General features: G+C 44.1%; 1 protein-coding gene across 5 annotated transcripts in view; it reads right to left on the reverse strand.

The window, feature by feature from the left end:
• Positions 1-26,846, reverse strand: part of nf1b (neurofibromin 1b) — an 85,692-nt gene that overhangs the window by 44,883 nt on the left and 13,963 nt on the right. For 3 of the 5 annotated variants that reach the window (XM_076275129.1, XM_076275126.1, XM_076275125.1), the window contains exons 7-35: positions 26,212-26,287; positions 25,462-25,619; positions 24,669-24,842; positions 23,568-23,696; positions 23,173-23,247; positions 22,085-22,222; positions 20,353-20,484; positions 19,816-19,929; positions 19,140-19,219; positions 18,407-18,530; positions 17,514-17,760; positions 16,976-17,049; positions 16,541-16,624; positions 15,458-15,817; positions 14,665-14,804; positions 13,719-13,841; positions 12,487-12,570; positions 12,123-12,239; positions 8,296-8,477; positions 7,279-7,490; positions 6,322-6,483; positions 5,868-5,971; positions 5,568-5,703; positions 3,792-3,854; positions 2,408-2,566; positions 2,103-2,200; positions 1,610-1,756; positions 842-988; positions 557-667 (exon numbers count right to left, since the gene is read on the reverse strand). In XM_076275129.1, the coding sequence (XP_076131244.1) occupies positions 557-667; positions 842-988; positions 1,610-1,756; positions 2,103-2,200; positions 2,408-2,566; positions 3,792-3,854; positions 5,568-5,703; positions 5,868-5,971; positions 6,322-6,483; positions 7,279-7,490; positions 8,296-8,477; positions 12,123-12,239; positions 12,487-12,570; positions 13,719-13,841; positions 14,665-14,804; positions 15,458-15,817; positions 16,541-16,624; positions 16,976-17,049; positions 17,514-17,760; positions 18,407-18,530; positions 19,140-19,219; positions 19,816-19,929; positions 20,353-20,484; positions 22,085-22,222; positions 23,173-23,247; positions 23,568-23,696; positions 24,669-24,842; positions 25,462-25,619; positions 26,212-26,287 (3,950 nt within the window). The remainder of the gene's footprint in view (positions 1-556; positions 668-841; positions 989-1,609; positions 1,757-2,102; positions 2,201-2,407; positions 2,567-3,791; positions 3,855-5,567; positions 5,704-5,867; positions 5,972-6,321; positions 6,484-7,278; positions 7,491-8,295; positions 8,478-12,122; positions 12,240-12,486; positions 12,571-13,718; positions 13,842-14,664; positions 14,805-15,457; positions 15,818-16,540; positions 16,625-16,975; positions 17,050-17,513; positions 17,761-18,406; positions 18,531-19,139; positions 19,220-19,815; positions 19,930-20,352; positions 20,485-22,084; positions 22,223-23,172; positions 23,248-23,567; positions 23,697-24,668; positions 24,843-25,461; positions 25,620-26,211; positions 26,288-26,846) is intronic. The other 2 variants (XM_076275130.1, XM_076275127.1) reach the window with 1 other exon arrangement.

The raw sequence follows: 26,846 nt of genomic DNA on the forward strand, positions 1-26,846 counted from the left end.
CACAACCAAGTCTGAAATGAATGCCTAACCGGACATACAGCTCAAACTTGTACTGGTACCCTTACAACAGCTCATGCTTTTAGTATAGAAGTTGAACAAAAACAGCATAGAGGAACAAGTGTGGAACATTTGTGTGTTTTCAAGTGTTTTTTTTTCATTTTGTAATCATAGTCTATGATTGAGGACTCCATTTCATGTTTGCACTTCACAGTGCTCAAATATTAACAAAATTCAGTCCCAAGACAAAAATGGCTGTCCATAACCACAAGATGGCGCTGTGCTTCCGCTGTCATCTGCTCATCACCAAGTCTAAAGTCCTCATTCTCCTGCACCTTCAATGACAACATACACTACACTACACTACACCAGCAAAGTACCAGTCCAACAGAGCAAATAACAACAAACTGCCTATTCACAATCACTCAATTCACTTTTATACTCGTATGAACTCAAGTAAACTTTTCCATAGTTCCAAGTTACATAATAGAAGAACTGGCTCTAGACCAGTTGGAATTCAGCACAATGCTGGTATTGACTCAGGTAAACTTTTTCTTACCTCCGTGTTATGTAATAGAAGACAGGGTTGCCATTCTTAGAGGTACCGGCCTGGTAGAAAATGTTGAGGGTCTTGAGCGCTTTGAACTCCTCTTTCTCATGGACCTGATGCCTGATGAGAGAGAGAGAGAGAGAGACGGAGGGAGAGAGAGAGAGAGAGGAGGGAGAAAAAAGAGAGAGAGGGAGGGAGAGAGAGGGGACATACGGACATCTTAGAGCTCTCCCTGACCCAATGTAAACATCACACCATCACACTTCCACACAGGCCACCTGGCGCCAGCTTTACCTGGTCATGAACTCCTCAAACTTGGAGCTGGTGAGGTTCATGCTGGACCAGTGTGTGTCCGCCACTGGCTTGTGTTCTGGGGGCCCCAGGTACGCCAGCAGGGTGGCCATCTTATCAAACGGCCTCCTGCCCACGGCCTTATGGTCCCTGTTGGGAGGAGTTTGCAAAATGGTCACTTGAAATTGTTGCATTTAGTGATAATATGTTTATACATATGCTTATAGGAGAATTCTGGCAATTTTTCACATATCTCTTTTTCTCGAGGTCACTGAGTACTGTTGGTACAACAAAAAAAAAACTAAAACAATCAGTTCTACCTAGCTGGAGTTGTTGCAGCCAACAACTAGAGCTGCCAGGTAGCTACAGTGCTACATGTTGGGGGCATGAACATGGGGCACACAGAGATCTATATGAAAAATAGCCGGAATTCTCCTTTAATGTCATATAATATAAACTAGTCATACTGAGGATATTTGTGCAAAAAACAAGGAAATGTTAGCATGGAAAATCATAATACTACAATTATCAATGTGATATTTTAATTTTTACCTTTTTTTCCCCCTCAACAAAAATGTCTAAAATCCTGTTTTCACTTATTAGCCATTATGGAGTACTGAGAGCAGATTGATGAGGGGGGAAGGGATGGCTTTAAACTATTTTAGCACAAGGCAGCAACAAAATGTAAAAAAAAGTAAAGGGGACTGAATACTTTCTGAATGTAACTGTCCCAGAACAGGAAGAGGACCTGTTAGAGGACTGCGGTCTGACCTGTTGCTGGAGAGGTACTGGCCGATCTTCTCTTGGTTGTTCCACAGCAGACGGTGCAGAGCCAGAACGTTGCCATCACTGATGAAGGACAGGCTGTGGTTGACCGAGTCGCTGGCTGGGCAGTCAGAGGCAATGTCCAAGAAAAACCTATGCAAACACACGACAAGTCAACTCAATTATAGTCCATTTTCAATACAATTTTATTTACAAAATCCACATAATCCTACCATAATCAATGTCTTGTGGCAAAAACAAAAGAGCTGTGATGAATCTGTTGCACATTAAGGGCAACATCTTTGACTAAAGGAACACTTAAATCTCCATTGAAAAAAAAAGCTTTTGGTACAGGCCTAGGCTTAATCCATATACGGGAAACTGACCGTGAGAGTTTACATTAACTACGCTACTGATTGGTCAAAGGCAGAATTCCAAAGAAAAGGCCTTGGCAGTGTCATATTAATAAGGATGTACGCCCGCGGGGGACTGGACTTACTTTCTAGCTGCATCGAAATTGCTTTTCACAAAGTCGTTAAACGGCCTCATATGTTCCTCCTTGGTGAACAGCACATGGTTGGCAATACTCTGCAGAATCTGTGGGAAGGTACAGAAGATAACATTTCAAATATGATGTCAACATATACTGAACATACTGTCTATATGACTTCTTCATATACTAAACATACAGGCGATATGACTTCTTCGTATACTAAACATACAATCCGTATGATGTCTTCAGACAGACAGAAGGACAATCAGACAGAGAGGAATGTGGCGAGTTGAAGAACGTCTCTCGCTCACCTTGGACATGAGTTTCAGACCTCTCTCGATCCTGGGCGGGGGCTTCTTGTCCAGGATGCCCGCCTCGTAGGGTGACACGATGGCAGGGTTGATGAAGCGCAGGAACATGGCACTGCCCACTGCCCCAATACTGTTCTGAGGAAACCGCTGGCTCACCACCTGGGGGGGGGGGGGGGGGGTAACGGAACAGATGGGAGCAGGATCGAGAGGCAATGAGGGTCAGATTAGCATGGCTTTCGGTGTTAGCATTGTCCTAGGGGGTAGGTGGACAACATCTGTCAGAGAAGAAACTGAAGTGACTGATACACAAATAATAAATCAGATTGTGTTGAATTCTGATGGTAAACCTCACAAAGACCCCCGAAAGACTCCTTTTAAAAGTAAACTATCATATATTTTTTTTGGATATGAATGAGTACACCTGAATAAATAGGGTGATTTATATTATATAGGAAACAAGCTTAACAAGTTCATAAAGAGTAACAGCCTTCATTTTCCTGCAAGTGTCGGAGTAAAACAGCCCATCATAGTATTCACCTCTTCATGCTTATAGAGACATGAAGACGTATGTGACTTCCTGAGTTGGGCACTCTATCATTATCATGGGCAGGACAGAAAGCACAAGGTTTAGCTGACAGGAAGAAGGGGCTTTTGCATGTGCCTGTGACCGCAGCCAGACAGAACAAGCAGAGTGCGTGAGCAGTGTGTGTGTGTGTGTGTGTGTGTGTGTGTGTGTGTGTGTGTGTGTGTGTATGAGAGAGCGAGACAGAGAGGAGAGGACGGATGGGTGGGGAGGTCCTCTCTCGTAAGATGTTTCTGTAAAAGGCCGACTTTTTAGGCCGACTATGAATAAAGAGTGAGAAGGGTATATGTAAGCACATCAGGGGGAAAAAAGAATAAACTTGGGATAGCTCTTTAGATTAAAACCAACACATCCATAAGACAAAGAGACCAAATTCCACACACTGGTTCTGTGTTCCTACGGGGATTTCACTCTGGTTGGCGATAGGAGGTGGAGCAGCAGTGAATTTTCTCTCTTTCTCTTTTCTCTGGATGTAACCCCTCAACATCAGAGGAAAAAAAAACGTCACATGGTCATTTTCCTGACCCAAACCCAAAAGCCAAGAGCCCAAGAGAAGACCCCACACACTGACCCGAGAAGGAAAGCAAAGTGAGCCAAGGTGCCACAGAGGTGCCCGTGAGGGGTAGAGCGTTAATTTGGAGCGTTCTTCCCTCAGCGGCTGGAGGATTAGTAGAGGTGATTTCAGGTGATTGCCAGGAGGGGGCAGTGTGGAGTAGTTTTCAGATTAACACAGAGTCATGTGGAGCCCGAAGTGCTTAACAGGGACAGCGGAGGGAGAGCGTTTACCGTTACCGGACTTACTGATTTTTTGCTCTCTTTTTTGTCTTTTAGTGTGGCTTTGCTCAGGAGAGAATGGCAAGTTGCCTACAGGACAAAGATGAGCACAAAAAGGTCACGGCACTTGCCACACACACACACACACACACACACACACACACACACACACACACACACACACACACACACACACACACACACACACACACACACACACACACACACACACACACTAGGGGTGGGCAATATATATAGTCTGCGATAGTGAATGCACTGATAGGCCTACACAAGCTGAAATAGTTTCAAAAGGTGTCCTGTTCACTTTTTTCTTCATGTTTAATTGGCTATGTGATTATAGCTTAACTTACCCTACCATAACTTGGAGTTTGCTATTTCTGTTATTTGGATCCAATGAGTGAGACCAAAGTAAGCGTTCGAAATAAAACTTTAGGCTACGGTATTCTCCTGGTAACGTAAGTGGAATGGATTTAATGTGGACGCGAACATAAAAAGATGCAGAGTGGCTACATGATACAGTGCACATTTTGCGGTGAAAATGTTCCGCCTTTTAAAATCAGGTGTAGCCTAATCCCAAAATCATCAATTAGACAAACGAATGAGTAGGGTACCAGTTTTGTTCCATTGTACCAGGCCTACTGTATGTCAAAAGCAGGCTCGGATGAAGCTGGGAAGGATAAACACACGGCTTCCACACCGCGGTAAGCAACCATGTAAATATGATATTTGAAAAGAAAACGGTAATTGTTATCGTCAACATTTTATCGTGGTTTACCATTATACCGGTAATCGTTACATCCCTAATCGTGATTGTTGTTTTAACGATGTGCAAATTGACATTATCAAGTATTTAAAATTATTTATGGGGGGGGGGGGGGGGCACTCGAAATCACGTATTGAAACCCCATACATTCAGGAGGTGCATGCAGTAGAAGCGAGAGAAGCCCCTGGCTGCAGCAGATCAAGTCACATGATCGCTAGTGGGTCCACGCAGGCCTAATGTTTAATTTGTGCGGCTACTTCATTCAAGTGGCATTGATGAGTTAAACAGTCACGTTTACACAGTATTTTATAGAGAGAAAACATTAGCCTTTGAATATTTTAATATTCAATTGTAAACAAGAAATCTTGTTATAGAAAAATGGACTGAAGTTCGCTTTAAATATCTACTTTTATTGATTATGCTATCCATTAGCATCTCTATGGGATTTCTCATATACATTAGTCATAAGCTAATTCATTAGTTTACGGTCATTTTTATAACTTGTGATGCTAGCCTACAGTACAGCCTAGTAGCTGGCTAGACCATGCCATTGCCACACACAAAAGTGGGGGCAGAATTGGAAATATGTCAGACATGTGATAATGCATTGGTTGACTTGGTTTAAAAGTCACAGGTTATTGGTTATTATTGTAATGATGCTATTTATAAATAATGACCTGTAAAGTAGCCTAACTCAGACTTTTAAAAACACATTTTTAAAGGATATCGACTAATTATCGTTATCGTCAAAATCACAATAAATATCAAGATATTATTTTTTGGCCATATCGCCCACCCCTAACACACACACACACACACCACAGTGCAAAAAACACAGTGAAGGCAGCTTAGCTTGGAGAAGGCACATAGTCCCACACCCCTGAATGAAGATCAATTAATTATTTTCCGCTTTCTGGATCTAGACCTTTCCCACTCACACACACACACACACATTACAGGGAAGGCCCTGTCTGTTCCTGATGCTCAGCTCTGTCTGTCCACCAGGGGTGCTGTTGTACCTGAAAGAGGCAGTGGCAGACGCTGCGCAGCTGTGGGGGAAACTCCGTAGAGGAGCTGACGATGGCCTGGAAGAAGCGCTGGGTCATCTGCCGCAGGTTCCTCTGATTCTCCTCCAGAATCTCGCCCGCCTCTAGCCTGAGAAGACCACACCAAACACATATTGCATTTAGCAGCCCAGATCCTCCAACTGTCCACCACTACCAAAATTCATTCACACTGGTAACATACACACACACACACACACACACACAGGTTGTTGTGTGTGTCAGTTGTGTTAGTAAGATTTAGTGAGGACTGACCTGGTAGGATCCACCTCGAAACTGATCATCTGCCACTCGGGGGCCGTGATGACCGATCTGAGCAGAGGTTCTAGAAGTTTCTGAAGATAGGTGGCGCCGTACACCTGAGACAGACAGCCAAAGATGAATACAATACTATTATCTCACTATTCATTTCTAATAAAGCTAACAGAGAACACTTCTTGTAAATATTTTTTGGGGGCTTTTTGGCTTTATTGATGGAGGACAGTAAAGTGTTACAGGAGCGGTGGAATCAGGAAAGGACTTGGGTCAGACTCAAAACCCAGGTCTTTTATTGATATCAGTTAGAGATGACTTGACAATTAAACGTCTAAAAAAGACCACCTAAAAGTAAAAATGTGGCTTCATGTGATCTGTGCATAGTGCATCACCTTGAAGCAGAAGGTTATGACTTTGACTCACCTTGAAGCAGAAGGTTATGACTTTGACTCACCTTGAAGCAGAAGGTCATGATCTTGCTGGCCAGGCTGTTGCCCCTGAAGAGCGTCTGCATGGAGTCAGCCAGCTCCACCTCTTTGGAAAACATGTTCCATAGCAGCTGGTACAGGAGGTGGCGCGAGTCAAACAGGGTCACCAGGACGCGGGCCAGCTCGTCCTGTGCACACACACACACACACACACACACACACACACACACACACACACACACACACACACACACACACACACACACATTTAATCATCAACACCAAGACCATTCAAATACAAGCCCTTGATGATGCTCAACCCTAGTGCTTATTCCCATTAATTTAAAAATAACAAAAAGTTTCAAAATAAATATATCTAAAATAGTTTCCAAAAGTGCCTTGCACACAATTTTAGATTCAGTAAAACATTATCAAAAACAAACTATGATGGCTGCTAGATATTTCACCTAAAGCACGCAAAATCAGAGGTTGTACTCTTTTATCCAAAGCAACTTATTTCAATTATATTACAAGGGCTTACATAGCCCTTAATATATTAGCTCTTAATATACAGTATTAGCCTCATAATTATATTACGGTTTTACATAGCTTGAGTTGCTACAGGCAGCAGCTAACACAGAAGTGCTACACTCTCACACAGCATGTCTGTGAGCTCCCATTTACATGCCCACAGAGAGCAGCACTGTAGATGCCTGGCTGCATTAGCTGCTGGCTGTAGCAACTCGAACTAGGTAAAAACCGATTGTTTTCGTATTTTTTCGTACAGACAGTACTCGTGAACTCGAAAAGCGGAGATCTATGTGAAAACTCGCCGGATTTCTCCTGCCGGGAACTAAAACCACAACTTTTCAGGCTACTGCATGCTAGCCCAGCTCCTTAGCCACTACGCTACCACCGCCAACCGCATAATGTCTTTCTTCATCACCTGCAGGAAGAGCAGAGAATGGCAATCTAATACCCACCCACTGGGAACACGGAACCACATTGGCCAGCGCCATGGCGATAGGCAGCTCGCCCTGGTCGCCCATCATGGTGACGAGCTCCACAAGCCGCTCAAAGCGGTCAGCCAGCACGGTCTCGGCCAGCGTGTCGAACTCCGTGCCCTGCTGCAGGATCTTGGTGAGCACCTCCATGAAGGTGGCACGTGTCTGCAAGTCTTTGTGGTAGCCCAGCCCTACACACACACAGAGGATAGAATGTGAATACGAATGACATTTATTTACATTTATTGACATGTATAATGTATTCATTTAGCAGACGCTTGTTCCAAAGCGACTTACATATGTCAATTATATTACAAGGGCATTGTTACATTGTCCCCAGAGCACCTCGGGGTTAAGTGCCTTACTCGAGGGCACAGTGGTGGAAGCTGGGAATTGAACCCACAACTTTTTTAATGCTAGCCCAGCTCCTTTTCATGCCAGCCCAGCTCCTTAGCATGCCAGCCCAGCTCCTTAGCATGCCAGCCCAGCTGCTTAGCATGCCAGCCTAGCTCCTTAGCATGCCAGCCCAGCTCCTTAGCATGCCAGCCCAGCTCCTTAGCATGCTAGCCCAGCTCCTTAGCATGCTAGCCCAGCTCCTTAGCATGCTAGCCCAGCTCCTTAGCATGTTAGCCCAGCTCCTTAGCCACTACGCTACCACAGCTTTATTTGAATGAAAATCAATCTATAAGGTGCTTACATAAATTCCAAAAACACATTGTCCAAAATACATACACTATTTTAAACCGATTAGCCATTGTGACATACTATAACGCAAAGAAGAACACAATGACACTTCAAACAGTGCGTTAGACTAGGATCAGGATTAGAATTAGGATTAGAATTGGGGTTAAGTACAGAGCACCTAAGTGTTAAAATCTAAATAACATGTTACACGGCGTCATATGATATAGCAATGCAACAAAAAATTGGACATTTTTTGGACATTTCTGATGAGAGTGAAGAACAGTGTCCCAGTCTGCGGGCTGACTGACTGACCTATGGAGTGCATGAGTCCGCTGTCCACGTTGGCGTTGAGCAGGTTGGACATGGCGAGGATGGTGCAGTGGCGGAGCGACGCTAGGCGGCGGGACATGCCCCTCTTCCTGCCCGCTACCTGCTGCCCGTCGTCCTCCACCTCACTGCAGTCGTTCAGCAGGTTCATGAACAGCGTGAAGTACCTGACAGAGCAGAGCAGAGCGGACAGTTACTACATTAATTAATCATTAATACACATATTCATTACTACATCCATTACAGATCCATTAATACACCCAGGGTGGGTTTCTAGTTTAGCAAGTTTAGTGACTAACCCAAATAAGAAAACTCAAGAGTTAACTCTTAAAGGAACACACCAATGTTTTGGGAAATAAGCTTATTTACTAACCCAGTTTATTTACTAATTATTCAGTTTATTTAGTAACAACTCAGTTGATTTACTAATAACTCACTCTGACACCCTCTACCCTAATAATCTGCCCTATAGGTCCCTATAGCAACTAAAATAATCTGCCCTAATAGCTCCCTATAGCAACTAAAACTAGATGTACCGCGTAGCGGTACAAAATATGACCGCCGCTCAGTCCTGCACATCCATTCCGCGAAAATAAATCATATTAATGAATTTGTCTCCATCTTCTACTCCATTCCTCACTCTTGAAACTTTTGTGTATGCTTGTTTGAAATGTGTGTTTGCACACATTCCGCACACAAAGTAGCCTACTGGCGCTGCAAAGGTGAATAGATTTGTTTCTGGGCCAAAAAATCTGTAACATTGTTATAAAACCTTTAAAATCTCTAAACAATCACAAGTAGGGCAGTTCATCACAGTCCATCCATTGCAACTGGACTGATGAAAGGTACACCTGTAGGCTACATTGTATTTGGGAAAAGCAGAAGGTAGCAGCATAATGTATTTATTTATTTATTATTAAACAAAACAATCCCTGTCAGTTCCATGCAGTTTTCAACAGCTATCAAGAAGAGAGGTCATGTCATGGATTTTTGTGAATGTTTCTTCTTCTACATATGCATAAGTTTAGTCATCTAGTTCAAATGATATTCAGCTTTATTGTCAATGCACAAATGAAATACCAGTAGTCTAAAACAAAATGCCGTTTTTCCCAGTGGTGCAAATAACTGACATGTCCAAAGGGCCTTCATGAAATGCGTTGCGAGACTGTTCATACACATTTTAACGGGCAAAGTTGAAGAGCTACTCTCCGTTATTGTTTGTGCAAATAATATGCTGATTCATGTTCCCTTGCATTTTGCAACCATGAGGTCAATGGTTAAGCTCAATCTTTTGACGCAATCTTTTGATTTTCACCCAGCCTAGTCCATGGTAGGCGCCCGATAGAAATATTGTTTAATTTTGCGATTGAGATATCCACGCACTGGCGCCCCCCCTGCGACGTGTTCGCCCCCCGGTTTTAGAGCTATTCTAAATGCAAAAATGCATAGAGGGAGTTATGACAAAACCGTGACTGTTAACAAACTATAAGCTATATAAGGTAGGCCCTATGCTAGGCCTATTACACAACACAAATTGTCGCTAGGCTATGCTGGCGACCCAAATAAAATCTCCGTTGGAACCAATGGCTTACACCTTACAGTATCAAGCTGCCACCTCTTGGCGAAAAAGTTAATAGTTTTGCATATCAGTAGTAATACATTTCACGTAGCTGTGAATCACGGAAAGGGCGAATGAAGTGGACACTTCTAAACGGAACCCAACCCACTGTACAGTAGCTCAAGGTCTGTGGCTAAAGCAGCCATAATGAAAGCGTTATCATTGTTTGGATACTTCACACACACGTGTTTTTTAATCGCATAGACTACAACTACCAAGCTGGAATCAAAGCACATCGACTCCCCTCTCACACCCTAAACACGCACTTCGAACAAACAAAAAGCGCCTCAGTCTCACGGAATAGCCATAGGCAAAACTGTATCTGACCCTTGTAACGTTGGTACTAAATCATTCATCGCAAAGAATGATTTTTGTAGCACGTGCAACAAATATGTGTAGGTACAGCCCTGCCCTGAATACATCTCAACGTGCGCTCTAAAACATCTGGTTTAAATGGAGATTGTAGATCATCACGGGATCATAGACAGGTTATCTTTCAGGTAGCCTATATATTTTCCATTAAAAAACCATCACGTAGCGAACGTGTTGTGGCTAACTCACTTAGCTCCTGTTAGTAGCCTAGGTTATGGTCATAAGCAAATGAGATGACAGTCGAAAGATACAATTAGTGCTGTTATCGATTTGCTTGGTAGCTTATAAACGCATTTATGGTTTTCTACAAATACATCAATAATCAAATTGGCCTCCATCACTCAACCATGCTAACGGTAACATTATTTTACCTACGTTCTGCTATTGATAGGATTAACGTAGCCTACCTGCAGTAAAAAACAAGCATGTCCGATAAACATTCTCAGATTTATTTCGGCTTCAAGAGGAAATGGGAATTACATGTCATGCAGAAATCATCCTACCCTTAGACGTTCTCTGCGGTAAACTACTGTAGCCTACAGTCTTGTCCTTGTAGGAAGCATAGTGTCTTTCCAACCCATTTAAGATTAACTTCCAACAAAATTACGTCTCACTGCAACGATGCGCCATCTAGTGGACAAACGACTACTTATCGCCAATACTGGAAATGCAGCCATGATGATGATGATGAATATTTATTTTGGCTTTCTTTTAATCCTACTGAATTTGTAATTATGTATCGGCCGTTCTAATACCGATAGTATGTGGGTGCCTGTGTGTGTGTGTGCATGTGTATATGTGTGCACCACCATCTACAGGCCAATGAGTGTAGAGTCACTAAATGTACACATAACTTAATTTTTTAGACCCCCCCATGGATGAAATTCTACGAAACTTGGCATACCCCCAGAGAATGTCAGGTTAATCATACACATAAAATTTGGTGCAGTTCTGAACGTCTTTACTGAAGAGAGGGGCGATTAAAGCAGAATGATATTGCATTTTCATTTTTTACCGGGGGGGTGCAAATCACAAATGAGTGATTATGGGCTAAGTTGATGTGGGCCCTTGAGACCAACATACCATAAAAATTTCTTCATCCTCGGTGCCACGGTTCAGGTAGTTATTGAGGAAAAACTGCATTTTTTGGGTTTCGGGGGGCCCAGCGCGGAGGGGGAGTGGCCCCCGGGGACCAAACGAAATTTTTCCGTAAAAGTCTAGTGGGGCTACATACCCACCAAATTTCATGTGCCCTGGTGTTTCGGTGCCCCGGGTATCGTTGACCAAAATTTCAGGAAGTAGATGACGGGAAAAAAAAAAAAAAAAAAAAAAAAAAAAACTTTGACAATCCCTATATGACCGCTTCGCTAGCTTCGCTAGCGGCGGTCATAATAATCTGCCCTATAGCTCCCTATAGCAAATAAAATAATCTGCCCTAAAAGTTGGTGTGTTATAAGAGCCCTACGGCATCATTCTCAGGGGTCCTTTCTGTGACATTACAGATTCATTAATATACATGTGGTAGAAATACCTGATCTTCTTATTACACTTACTTAGCTTATTTACACACATAGGTGGACAGACTGACTATATCAGACACTGTAAATATATCAAATAAAGCAGTTTTGTTAAGACAACTTTATCTCTACTGCTGAATCTTTGATCTCTAGCATGTAAACCATGTCTAAACCATGTTCTAAAATGCTGAGCATGTTGGGTACTTGAGAACTAAATCCCAGTTGTGTGAAAAGAACATACATACTGCCAATGCACACTAACGTCTATCTAGGACGATAAGTATGCTGAGAGTTATGTAACATACTTGAGAAATAGCTGAGACTTGGCCTCCATGAGCTCCACACCGTCGCCCTCCTCCGGCTGCAGAGGGAGGCCTGCGAGCAGGGACACCACCGCCTCCATGCTGGCCTGGTCCAGGTCCCTAGCAAAGCAGCAGAGCTTAATGGTTAGCTAAAGCAGTTGAACTTATTTTCAACGCAGTTAAACCTACTTTCAAAACACATGTTATTACACATATAATAAATATAATATATTATAAATTCATATGATCTATTTTATTATTTATTCATATTATACCAAATCCATATCATCCATATTTTACAAAATCCATACGATCCGTTATCCATAAGACGACCAGATAGGGGCCACTGAGGCTCAGGGAGCTGTACCTCGTCAGGCATTTGATGTCATCGTCGGCCGCCTGGTTTGAGGTGCCCATGACCCAGTCGGTGAGGTACTCCACCATCTTATTTCTGAGAGAGACCAGAAGAGACCACACACATGAGGGAGACCAGGAAAGACCACACGCATGAGTCTGACAGCACATCCATTCATCCATTCATTCATTCATTCATTCAATCTGTATTTATTCTCTGAAGCTCATTTAGGGTAGTCCTCATTTTCAGTGATGCCAAGATTACAATCACAATAAAACAACAAAAGAAACAGTAGCTTACAAATAAACCAAAACAAAATAAACAATAAAAAGACAATGGGGAAATGGGGAAAAAATAATTCAAACGTCTGTCTGTTTGTATTATGTGTATTGTGTGTGTGCAGACCCCCCCCCCTTTTCTGGTTTCGTTCGTGCATTGGTCACTTAGTAGCTTAGTACAACATCCACATGCAATATACAACAACAACGCCTAATAACGACCTATTCATGTGGACAACTTTATACAGCCCTATAAAGGGTAGTTACCTTTAGTTTTGTTCTAGTTTACTGTTGTGTATGGCTTGAACAGCGTGTGCACTTTAACATCAGTGTTTTGACAAGCATACCAATTTTGCCTACCTTGTTCATCTGAAATAACTCCTCTAACTTTGCTGCCTCCATCCTTTCGTTGGTTACAAAAATCGTTTTATATCCATGATAGCCTTGAAGTCTTGAGTTAGTAAATTAGCTTAACATTGTGTGCTGATAACAGGCAACCATAGATAGTAAAAGAACGCAACAAATAGCCTAGCCCACAACTTCTGTAATTGCTGTGTGCGTTCGTCGTTATTCTGTCTCCTGCTCAAACAAAAGGTGCGTGCATTAAGTTGATTTTGATAACGTGGTTACAAACTTTAGCCTACTTCACAGAAAATTGTAATTAGCCTATTTTTGAGCAGTTAATGCAGGATACTGCGCAGTTGTGAAGCAGTTGGGAAGTTATGGTGGGCCAACTTGGTGTGAATAAACACACAGGGGAAATTCTCTCTCATTGTTTGGTTGCCTGATGGTACGCACAGTGCGTACGGCCGTACACCTGCAGGCGCGCCTGTGTGTGTGTGTGTGTGTGTGTGAGAGAGAGAAAAAGAGAGAGAGAATGTCTGTCTGTCTACATGTGTATTGTGTGTGTGTGTGTGTGTGTGTGTGTGTGTGTGTGTGTGTGTGTGTGTGTGTGTGTGTGCCCACCTGAACTTCATCTCCTGGCAGAAGGAGAGGTCGTCTCTCCTCTCCATCATCACCTCCACTAGCTGGCACAGCCTGGTCTTGATCTGAATGGCATGGACCATGTTGCCCAGGATACGCACGTACCTGCCAATCAAAACACACACACACTACACAGTCAGCATCAGCCATCAGCTACAGAGCCCAAACAGAACAAAGACATGAAGTTGCAGTAGTAATAGTGCTAGATCAGTCACCAAGGAGGCTAAAACAGTCAAAGTCAACTTTATTGTCAATTCTGCTGTATGTACAAGACATATTGAGGATTGCAACTGCATTTCTCTGAGTGGCTTATTGCTTTTCTAAAACAGTTACTACATACCTGGCAAGATTTCATAAAATAAATGCACAGCAATGAGAAATGTACCGAATTATTCATAGACAATCCTTCTTCCACCAAGAAATATATCGATGCAGCAACTCTAGTCGAGATGCAGCAACTCTAACTTTTGTATCAATTGGTCGTAGCGCAGTAATATGAGACGGGGTCAACTTGAAGGGATGGAGAAACAGCACGCAAAAAATCTCCCCTAGAAATGTATGGGGTTAGTTTGTAACGCAAACATGGCAGTCGTCTACACATATTCCCCCCCTTCCGCCACCAAAATTTGACATGTGAATACATCGTGCCAATCATGTGGTATGTTGTTAATACATCGTGCCAATTATGTGATGTGATCTCGTAGCTGGAGCGAGGTTGGCGTGTTGTGATTCATGAAGCATCGCGCATGCACAGTTTTACCCGAAATAGATGCCTGATAAGTGCCCAAAAAGCATTGCAATATGCCGCCGATTGGAGGGACTTGCCTAAAAAGACTTTGGCTTTACAACGGCATCGAACACAATTCAGCCAATCATAATTAAGGACCAGAACTATCCGTTTTAGAAAAGAGATTTTAGAGCTGCTTACCGGACCAGGTTGAGCATCATGGTCTCGATGCTGGCCACGCCGAGGTGCTCTGAGCTGCCCTCTGTGTGGTTGTCCAGCAGGTTCTTCATGATGGCGATGGTCTGCTCCACAAACTGGGTGTTCGTGTCATTTATGGGAACCTAGGGAATAAACAGCACAATCACATTGAGATCTAGTCATACTAGATCTAGTCAATTTAAATATGTTCATTTTAAATCGTGTATAATTATTGAAATTGTGTTATTATTGGCTCTGTTGGGCATCCTGCCTCTCCCTACACTGTATTGCTTACTTTTATCTTTCTCATGTAATGTATTCTAAATATGTACAAAATAATAATGAAAAAACATTGAATTGAGAAAAAAAAGATTCACCTGTTCCTTCACACCTGCACACTGGAAATGCAAGATTTCATGGTACCCTGATTTCAAACCAGGGAGACCACTGCCCGTACTAATGCAACTTACGGCAAGTTGACCCCCTATAGATTTTTAATTATCAGTATCTTGGTCACAGTATTTCATTTTGACCCCAAAAACCTCAGAAACAGAACTAATTTGATTATACCAATATCACCTGCATCCCCTATGTATCGCCAAATTTGTATTACAGAAATGATATTGCTGAGCCAGTTGTCATGCGTCAACTTCCTGCCAGAGTCCTGCCAACTATCCCTAGACTTCTTTGGTTTTCACAATACAACGAGGTCCATGAGGGTCGATGAGAGCTGTGCAATACTGTGTATGTGCATGTGTATGTGTACAGTATGTGCATTTGCATGTTGTCCACTCACGCGTCCCTGCGTGTCAAAGAAGCGGCTGATGCTGTTCTTGAGCTTGTTGAAGAGCATGGGGTAGAGCACAGGGCTGAGCTCCAGCCCCACCAGGTCCTTGACGTTGGTGCGGATCTGCAGGCCCTTCTCGTGGTTGCACACCATCAGCGACAGCAGGCGCTCCAGGAACTTGCTGAGCGGCGTCTCGGCCGCGCCGTCGCAGGACGAGCCCATGGACACCATGGAGCCCTTGCGCTCGGACAGCGGCCCCATGGGCGGGCTGTAGGTACCCAGGAGCGGTGGCGTCCGCTGCTGAAGGCACACGCCGCCCAGAGCGCACAGGAAGCCCGTCATGTTGATCCACTCCTGGAAGAACGGAGTCTGGACAGTGAAGAGGAAAAGGGCAATCGGTTATAAACCATTTATTTATTAATCGGTTATAAACCATCTATTTATTAATCTGTTATAAACCATCTATTTATTAATCTGTTATAAACCATCTATTTATTCATCTGCAATAAACCATCTATTTTTGAATCCGTTATAAACCATCTATTGTTTAATATGTTATAAACCATCCATTTTTTGATCTGTTGTCTTTTAGAATATCAGTTCTTGCCCAGGGACTGCAGATGTAAATGAGCCTTTATGTTGTAATTTGACTTGGTTACTTATACACCCCAAATACACCCTTATACTGTCCCCAAAGTTTCCCCATTTCAAACCAGTTTTCCCAGACTGGACCTTTGCTCCTTCGTGAACTAGTGAAGGGGTCATGTTGGCTTTTAAATAAGACATGTCAGTGTCAGTGAGACTAGATGATGTACTGGGCTTTTCACATTTGATTGCTCCCTTCCCTGCCTGTAATGGCTATAGAAAAGGAAACAGCCACAGAGCATGTGCGAACTAGAAAAGAATATCTTTTCTCAATCATAACTGCTCTCACTTACTGTGCTCCCTCCCTCCCCTGTTAGCAATGCACCTGGGAGATCCCTAAACATGGAAGAAGAAGCCTCTTCCATCCATTCATCCATCCATCCCTCCATTCATCCATCTTTCTATCCATCCATCCATCCATCCATCAAATCTGTTAATAGTTCATACATGACCATCCTCTAGCTTAGATTTTGGATGATTCACGAGGAGTTTTGTGGCATGGTCCCATTTCCTGTGGGTGTCTTCCCAGGCCTAGAACAACAATGGGAGAAGAGTTAGTCTACCACAACAAGCACAAAAATCACAATGGGAGAGGAGTTAGTCTACCACAACAAGCACAAAGATCACAATGGGAGATGAGTTAGTCTACCACAACAAGCACAAAAATCACAATGGGATATGAGTTAGAGAGTTAGAGTTAACACAGCAAACACAAAGATCACTGTGACTAGGACTTCCAGAAACAGTAAATAGTAAAATAACATCAAAGGGCAATGATTATTTCACAAAATGTCACCTCTAAATGTGACTTTACAACACTAATATTGTTGTGTTGTGTTGATGACCTTGGGTGAGGTAAGAGTGAAAAGCTTGACGTCTTACCTCAATGTTTCCAGCTGTCGGGTGATCTATCCTTCTCAGCAAAGCCATCACTCTCTTCTGCAATGCTGACCTGCCTGGACACCCAAGACCAACAGACACAAAGACACAGGGTGAGGAGAAACTACACTGAAGAAAACACACTTTAGCTCATATTACAACATCTTACTTGACTTCCAAGCACTGTGTGTGTGTGTGTGTATGTGTGTGTGTCTTTGTGTGTGTGTGTACAGTATGTCTTTGTGTGTGTGTGTGTGTGGTAGGTGTGTGTGCGTGTGTGCGTGTCTTTGTGCGTGTGTGCGTGTCTTTGTGTGTGTGTGTGTGTGTGTGTGGTGTGTGGTGTGGGTGTGTGTGTGTCTTTCTGTGTGTCTTTGTGTGTGTGTGTGTGTGTGTGTGTGTGTCTGTCTTTGTGTGTGTGTGTGTCTTTGTGTGTGTGTGTGTGTGTGTGTGTGTGTGTGTGTGTGTGTGTGTGTGTCTGTCTGCGTCTCTCTTTGTGTGTCTGTCTGTGTCTGTCTTTATGTGTGTATGCGTCTGGTCTCACCTGTGGCCATCATGTTGCTGACGGAGGCGAGCTCCATGAAGGTGTTGTAGTTGGGCAGGATGGTCTGGACGGGCACCTCGTCGACGCCGCAGCGGATCTCGGCCTCCTCGCACAGGTGGCGGAAGCAGGACATGGCCACCAGCACGGCCTCCATGTCCGGGCTCCACAGGAACATGTAGAGGCCCACCTCCAACACCGTCTGGGCCTGCCGACAGATGGGGATCCCACTGCCCGCCGTCGCACGGTCCTGAGGAGGAGGGGTGGGGGAGAGAGGGAGAGGGAGAGAGAGGGAGATAGAGAGGGAGATAGAGAGGGAGGGGGAGGGAGGGAGAGATAGGAAGGGATGGAGTGAGGGAGGGGGAGAGAGCGAAATAGGGTGAAGGAGAGAGAGAAAGGGAGCGAATAACACAGGGAGAGGGAGAGAAGTTAAACGGTATTTAACACTTTCAAACCAAACCACATAAAAAACTAAAACGCATTTAAAATCATGTAAGACATTAAATCACTTATTATATCTTAAACAATGTACAATAATATGTCATGGACATGCAGTACAGACGTCATATGCAATCTACAATGCTGACACCTTCTGAGAGACAGGGAGAGAGAAAGAAAGAGGAAGAGTTGAACGAACAGCATCTGGGTGAGGAACTAAAGGCTTCTGATAGGAACTAACTACTCAAGGGTTCCACTAATCCTTTTGGACGTAGTAGAACTGTTTATGAATGCAGCCTTTAGATCTGTTTAGAACTTCAATTAGGAGAGGCTTAAGAATCATTTAGGCCTACTCCCTCCAGATACAGGTTCAGGACAAGACTACAGACAGAGGTTTAGGACTTAGACTTCAGACAGGGGTTCAGGACTTAGACTACAGACAGGGGTTAAGGACTTACTTTGTTCCTGAGGAGGAATTTGTTTCTGCAGATAAGGATCTCCCTCAGCCACTTAAGGATCTCTGTGTTGTTCATCATCTGATGGCCAATCAGCTTCTTGCAGATGATAAACAAAACCTGGGAACTGCACGAGACAACCCAATCAGTATGCAGCATGCAAAACATCCACAAGACTTTTAGCCAATCAGTGCTCAGCAAGGCCAACAAGCAGAAACCCAACACCAATCATCAGCACTGCTTGGATGGATGGATGGATGGATGGATGGATGGATGGATGGATGGATGGATGGATGGATGGATGGATGGATGGATGGATGGATGGATGGATGGATGGATGGATGGATGGATGGATGGATGGATGGATGGATGGATGGATGGATGGATGGATGGATGGATGGATGGATGGATGGATGGATGGATGGATGGATGGATGGATGGATGGATGGATGGATGGATGGATGGATGGATGGATGGATGGATGGATGGATGGATGGATGGATGGATGGATGGATGGATGGATGGATGGATGGATGGATGGATGGATGGATGGATGGATGGATGGATGGATGGATGGATGGATGGATGGATGGATGGATGGATGGATGGATGGATGGATGGATGGATGGATGGATGGATGGATGGATGGATGGATGGATGGATGGATGGATGGATGGATGGATGGATGGATGGATGGATGGATACTTTACTGATCCCCAGGAGTCGTAGGCCGTACCTGATATCCCAGAAGGTTTCTATAGGGGCATCTGGGTTCCATAGCTCAATGGTCTCTGGTTGGTGCAGAACTAACAGAGCCTGGGAGGAAGGCATAGGAACACACAGAATTGTAAACAGGAAGTAGTTGTTTTAGTTTATTGCCATATCAACATCTATGGCTACAGTATATAATAGGCACAACCGGTATAATAAAATAATATAAATTAGAGATTAAAACAAACATACCCCGGGAGGCATGAAAGGGGCGTACACAGAGGTGTGTGTGTGTGTGTGTGTGTGTGTGTGTGTGTGTGTGTGTGGGGGGGGTGACACAGAGGTGTGTGTGTGTGTGTGTGTGTGTGTGTGTGTGTGTGTGGGGTGATAGAGAGGTGTGGGGGGGGTGTGGGGGGGGGGGGGGGGCAAGAGGAGGGGCAAATAGAGAGGGGGGGGGGGGGTTGGGCAAATAAAGAGGTGGGGTTGGGGGGGGCAAGAGGATGGGCAAATAGAGAGTTGGGGTTGGGGGGGGGGCAAGAGGAGGGGCAAATAGAGAGGTGGGGTGGGGGGGGGGGTTGGGCAAATAAAGAGGTGGGGTTGGGGGGGGGGGGGCAAGAGGATGGGCAAATAGAGAGTTGGGGTTGGGGGGGGGCAAGAGGAGGGGCAAATAGAGAGGTGGGGGGTAGGGGAGAGGGGCTTACCTCCATGGCCTCCGGAGAGATGTCCCCCATGCTGGGCAGAGGCACCAGCTGGACCAGGCCGGTGATCAGCTCAGCAGTGCTGCTCTGGATGTCCGCTCCCTGCTTCCCAGGGTTCTGATGGACGTCACACATACGCACACAGGCACACGCATACACACAAAAAATAAAATATCTGTCAGTAATAGTACCCTTAACACTTAAACTGACACACAACACTGAAATCCACATCTTTAAACCCACACAAACTCACAGACATTCATAAATGAACACACATATTTATGTGTACACTTCTGACTGATTAAATAAACTTGTAGTGCAGTACTAATATGTGTGTGTGTGTGTGCGCAATATGGGATCTGTCTTGTTGTTTGTTAAATGTTGTCTGATATTATTAAATTGTGCCCTGCCTAGGGACTGCAGACGTTAATGAGCCTAAGGCTAACTCTGGTACAATGCACCAAATGGCAACGCTTATGTTGAAGAATTGTACATGATCCCTAACAAATAAAATGAACTCCTCAATAAAACAATACCCACATGCAGCATGAGCTTGGGGTCAGCGTGGATGAGCTTGACCAGCGCCAGCAGCAGATTGTGGCTCCTTGTGTCCAGGTCCGCGGTCTTCTCCCTCAGCTTCAGGCTGGTCATCTTCTCCTTGAACGTCAGGCTCTGTGCATATGGACAAGGGAGAAGGGGTCAGTGGTCAAACGTGTGTGCTCAGCACCGGATGGACAGAGACACAGTGAGGGAAGGGGGTGAGGGAGGGAGGGAGAGGAGGATGACCACAGGATGGAGGAGAGACAGGAGGATCACTATGGAAACTGTAACCGTAAGAAACGTGATGTCTGACTAGTGGGAGAGTAAGGATGAGGAAGAGTGCAGAAACCCACAGCACAAGTGGTCACCACATGGGAGGTCAAAAGGTCACAAGAGTCTCCTACTGTAGGTGGTGGACGAAATGGGTTAAAAGATCAGGGGGAGTGAAAACTCCCCACTACAACCATCGTCACCTCTCATCTTAGTGATAATCCTCTCCAACCTTTCCAAAAATACAACGCAATACATCTTATAATAGGCAATAAACTCATCCCCATAACAACTTTCATATCCTACAGAATCTTCTCATCTACGCCGACCTACTACCATGACTTTACAATGCCTCATTTATGATCAAACTGAAGAGAGAGAGAGAGGGTGAAAGGAGAAGGAGAGAGTAAGAGAGGAGAGTGAGAGAGAAAGAGAGGAGCTGGGAAAGAACAATCAGCTCTGAAGCATCAGGCCACAGAAAAGGCAGAGGTCAACACAGTCCAGGCTTTTCTGTGAGTCCAGCGAAGGGTGGGGGCAGGAAGGCACAGAGCTCTGGGGCAGAAACTGAGGGAGGGGGGCAGGGAGCTCTGGGGTACAAACTGAGAGGAGGGAGGGTGGCAAGGAGGCAGGGAGCTCTGGGGTAGAAACTGAGGGCAGCAGGAAAGCGTCTGGACAGAAAGGGGGGCAGGATGGGGTTGGTTGGTCCAGTACTTACAGCAACAGAGGCCCACTGCCATGCAAAACAGTGACTGGCGGGCATCTTATGGGTCGAATGAGCGACAGCAGCCGAGATAATGAGAAAGTCGAAACGAAAGAACAGAAAAGAAATGAAGAGGAAACAGAAAAGAGGGGGAGGAAAAAACAAAAGAAGGACAGGAAGCACAAGCACCTCCAGAGTCAATGATACCAGAGAAGCGGAGACTGCAGTCCACTCCATCCAAGAGCACACACACACACACACACCACAAATTCTCACACACACACACATAACACAAATTCTCACACACACACTAACACATACAGACACACGCAGAGGCATACTCTCACAGACACGCCCTCACACACTCAAATTTACACACACACACACACACACAAACATAGATGATCACTCACACATGCACGGGCATACTTTCACAGACAGACAGACAGACAGACAGGCGCACGCACAAACACACACACACACACTTACAGTATGGTAAGGTAGTGAGCAGAGCTACAATAACAGAAATGGCTGGAATGTTCAGAGGGTGGGTGTGTGTGTGAGTGTGTGTGTGTGTGTGTGTGTGTGTGTGTGTGTGTGTGTGTGTGTGTGTGTCTGCGTGTATGTATCTGTGTGTGTGTGTGTGTGTGTGTGTGTGTATGTATCTGTGTGTGTGTGTGTGTGTGTGTGTGTGCGTGTTTGTATCTGTGTGTGTGTGTGTGTGTGTGTGTGTGTGTGCGTGTGTGTGTGTGCGTGCCCTACCGAGGTCAGTTTCAGCGGGGCGTGTGTGGTGCTGGAGCAGGTCTGCGTGACTCGACCCAGCGTCTCGGCGAACATGGTGCGCAGCTCGCCCGAGTAACAGTACACCGTGTCGATCTTCGGCCACCAGTCCAGCGGAGACTGCAACAGGACAGCACATGATTCTGTTAACACAAGCTCATTAACACAGGACTCTGTTAACAAGAATACTTACAGAATGCATTAAGATACTGTATATTTTTATATAATACAGTTTACAATATTACTTATGTTTTCATCCAAAAATACAAGTAGTAAGATATAAACAATCTTTTTTATTTAACAGTCTGAACACAACAGGCAATCCATTATGGTCGGCCACTGCATCGATGCAGCATCGTCCATATCCGCATCACGATGCATCAATTATTTGATTAATTTCAACACCTCTAGTATACATCTGTTTTAATGCATGTGTGTTTGTATATTTGTACACTTAAGACTATGGCCCCTAATTTAAAGGCAAGGTCTGGAAATTGATTTACGGATTTAACATCATGTACAATAGCATAAGTGCAATCATGAGTGAATCAGCCCAATGCTCCCACACACCACACTCTAGCTTTGGGTCACATATGAGACATTGCTTGTTGCCTAATTTACACTTTGCCCATCATTTAAATAAGGGCACTATATATATATATATATATATATATATATATATATATTTAAGTGTTGGATTGTTCACCCCCTAATAGGGAACATGAGCTGAGCTGTCGTGAGACAGGTTAGTTTTACCCTACTGATGATGTGTTGTTGCATGTTGCAATGGTAATCCTGCTCAGAGAGGAACCGCAGGTGTATATATATATATCTATTGTTTGACTTAAAGCCCCAATCTCCCACATTAGTAGCCCTACACTGCTAGCAGAACAGTCCAGAACTGATCTTCTTTCTCAGCAGGTGTGGCTGACGTTTAGGTGTGTGTGGGGCTTCTTTCTCAGCAGGGCCCTGTGTGTAAGTGTGTGTGTGTGGCTGACGTTTAGATGTGTGTGTGTGGCTGACGTTTAGGTGTGTGTGTGTGTGTGTGTGTGTGTATGTATGGCTCTTACGTTGGTGATGATCCTGTGCAGGGAGTGGACCAGCACAAAGTGGAAGGTGGAAGGAGAGGACGATGCCAGGCACACCTGAGGAATGACCAGAGTACACTTGTCACACACACACACACACACACACAAACACACACACTCAAACACACACACACTCAAACACACACACTCACTCACACACACACACACACTCACACACACACACACACTCACACTCTCACACACACACACAGGCACACACATCACATTCACACATATGTATATCACACTCACACACATATTTTGCATGTGACACATTTTGCATGTGACACAAAGCAGCAGTCGATCATCAGTGTGTGTATGTGTGTGTGTGTGTGTGTGCATATGTGCGTGTGTGCGTGTGTGCGTTGGAGACAGACCTTAAAGTGCTGGTTGTTGTGGGGGTTGATGCGGAAGCAAGACACAAAGCAGTCGATCATCAGTTCAACGTCTGCGCTCTGACTGCCCGCCCCCCGGGAGAAGGGCTTGGTGGGGTTAAACAGCAAGGTCTGATGGGGAAAAGGTCAAAGGTCAAAGGTCACGTCTCCTCTTCAACCATCTTCAACTCCCAAAAAACAACCTTTGAGAATAACTTGAAGCTACACAGTAATCAATTCTTGCGACAGAAATTCAGTGACCTCCTAGCCAATTATAACCTTAAGCCTTCGTGAAGCCATCTTATGAAGTTATTTACTGAGTTTGTCCTCTGACAGTATAGATCATATCAAACTTTGTTTGTAACTTCATATACAACAATGTGGTGATTATTTCTTGTTACAACAATTCAATGGACTTCTCTCTGAGGTCTGTCTAAGGACAGTTAGTATATTAAACGTGTCCAAGGATAGTTAGTATGTTAGACATGCGTGTTCACCTGTCTAGAATAGTTAATATGTTAGACATGCATGTACACCTGTCCAAGGACAGTTAGTATGTTAGACATGCGTGTTCACCTGTCTAGAATAGTTAATATGTGAGACATGCATGTACACCTGTCCAAGGATAGTTTACGTACTGCAGGTCTGTCTAAAATAGTTAGTATATCATATACAGGAATGCCTGTCTAGGATAGTTGGTATATTATATACAAGTATGACTTTCTAAGATAGTCAGTATACCATATAAATGTATGGTCTTTCCAGTATAGTCAGTATACTATATAAGTGTATGTCTTTCTAGGACAGTCAGTATACTATATAAGTGTATGTCTTTCTAGGACAGTCAGTATACTATATAAGTGTATGTCTTTCTAGGATAGTCAGTATACTAAAGTGCATGTCTTTCTAGGGCAGTCAGTATATAAGTGTATGTCTTTCTAGGACAGTCACTATACTATATAAATGTATGTCTTTCTAGGACAGTCAATATACTATAGTGTATGTCGTTCTAGGACAGTCAGTATACTATATAAGTGTATGCAAGTCTGATCTGGAGAAGCTAGTTTGACTTCCTGACCAAACCCCAGATAGTGGCGGCGCTACCTTGAGATCGACCACGATAGACTGCACCAGGAGGAAGATGTTGGAGTGGTCCTCCCAGTTGACGTAGGTGGAGGCCTTGCAGAGCTTCACACAGGCGATAGCCGCGCTCTCGGTCAGCTGCTTACTCCCCCCGTGGCCAGCAAGCGCCTTACGCAGGTTATCCACAAAGTGCTTCTGCAGAAAGGAGGCACAGAGACACGCGCGCACACACACACACACACACACACACACACACACACACACACACACACACACACACACACACACACACACACACACACACACACACACACACACACACACACACACACACACACACACACACACACACACACACACACACACACACACACACACACACACACACACACACACACACACACACACACACACACACACACACACACACACACACACACACACACACACACACTATCAGATGACAATGACATCATGCTTCCTGAAAAACTAAAGAGACAGACATATAGACAAAAACTGAAAGGGGATACAGATAGACAGACAGACAGACATGGAAAAGATAGAGAGAGAGAGAGAGACTGACAGACAGAAAAAGTCTATCACTGAAAGAAAGATAGTTAGAGTGGGGATGCCTCAGAGTGTGTTGGTGTGACATGGCATATATTCTGGAAGGGTGCACACGAGAAATTAATGTCCAGTACTGTGCACCTGTCTTGAAGAGTGTGTGTGTGTGTGTGTGTGTGTGTGTGTGTGTGTGTATGTGTGTGTGTGTGTGTGTGTGTGTGATCTCTGCGTCAGAGTGTGAAGGTCGAACCTTGTTTGCTTTGCTGTCGTCCACGGTCTCGCGGCAGAGCTCCTGCGTGATGTCGGGACAGAGGATGAGGAGGATGATCTGGAGCGGCCACACGGCGGCCTTCCTCTTGGCGCTCTCCGCGAAACTGTCCACCAGGTCAAACAGCTTCTCCGCACATTCTATATGCACAGAGGACCTTACTGCTACTGACACAATACTACCATCAACATGACCAATGCAAATCAACTAAAGGAAGGGACCTTACCCTTTAGAGCTCAGCGTTACAACCACAACGCTACTGCTAGCCTGCTACCAACACATCAATCTATCCATTTGTCTATCTATCTCTCTTTCTGTGTATTTATTCATCTATCTGTCAACTTAGTTCATATTTAACCCAACCAACACATTCTACTACTGTGTGAGGCACTACTATAGTGTGTGTGTGTGTGTGTGTGTGTGTGTGTGTGTGTGTGTGTGTGTGAATTGGTGAATGTGAGGCACCACTCTGTAAAGTGCTCAGAGGAGTAGAGAAGTATACCAATCGACATTAGCAAGGGTTTACCATAGCAATTTTATCATTACTAACTTCAGCTAACTAGTTAACTAGTTAACACCTAACTAACTACTAACTAAGCATTACAAGTGCTAACACTACTCCTCTACTGTATTACCGTTATCAAAAGGATAGTCATTGCTGACACACAAAGTCACCTAGTACCCAGTAACACCCATCACTAGGAATCCAGTGGCCAACCAGTGGTCATTTACCTGCCATGTCTGCCTGTGGCCTCTGGTACAGCATGGTGAACTCATCCGGGTAGTTCTCCACCCAATTCCAAAATGCCTACAAATTAAAACACCAAACACAACAGCATATTTAACAACAGCAAAATACACATTTTATCATTATGTATAGCTTGTAAGGTTTTCATTCATAAATTATATAAAGCATAAGGAATACCATTTTATTGAGTTTTTATTGAACAACCTGTTACTATACAAATGAAGCTTATTAGGAAGGAAAGGAGAGGTGCGTTTCAGGAGGCAAGGGATTGAGGCACTTCCAGGAGCTCCCACTAGGTGTCAGCAGCAAAGAAACTGTTAACTCCTTCCAAGAACCTCACAACTCCTCAGTGTTTTTGACTGACACTTCAGTTTTTATCTTCTTATCTTCTTATATTTTTCCCCTTAATACTCATTCACACTTCAGTCTTGTTTAATTAGCTATTAATATACCTTTTTGGATCACCATTATTTAATGTATTCTTTAAAGTTGAGCTGGCTCTTGAGCATAATACATTTCATTACTGATAAATCCTTATTTATGAGTACATGACAATAAACTTGAACTTGAACTTGAACAAGTGTAGAGGGAGAGAGAGAGAGAGAGAAAGCTGAAGAGA

This window comes from Alosa pseudoharengus, unplaced genomic scaffold, assembly GCF_046254945.1.
Source record: "Alosa pseudoharengus isolate Yale_2024_CS ecotype anadromous, Long Island Sound unplaced genomic scaffold, YU_APseudo_1.1 YU_APseudo_1.1_scf_8, whole genome shotgun sequence".
Taxonomy (NCBI): Eukaryota; Metazoa; Chordata; class Actinopteri; order Clupeiformes; family Clupeidae; genus Alosa; species Alosa pseudoharengus.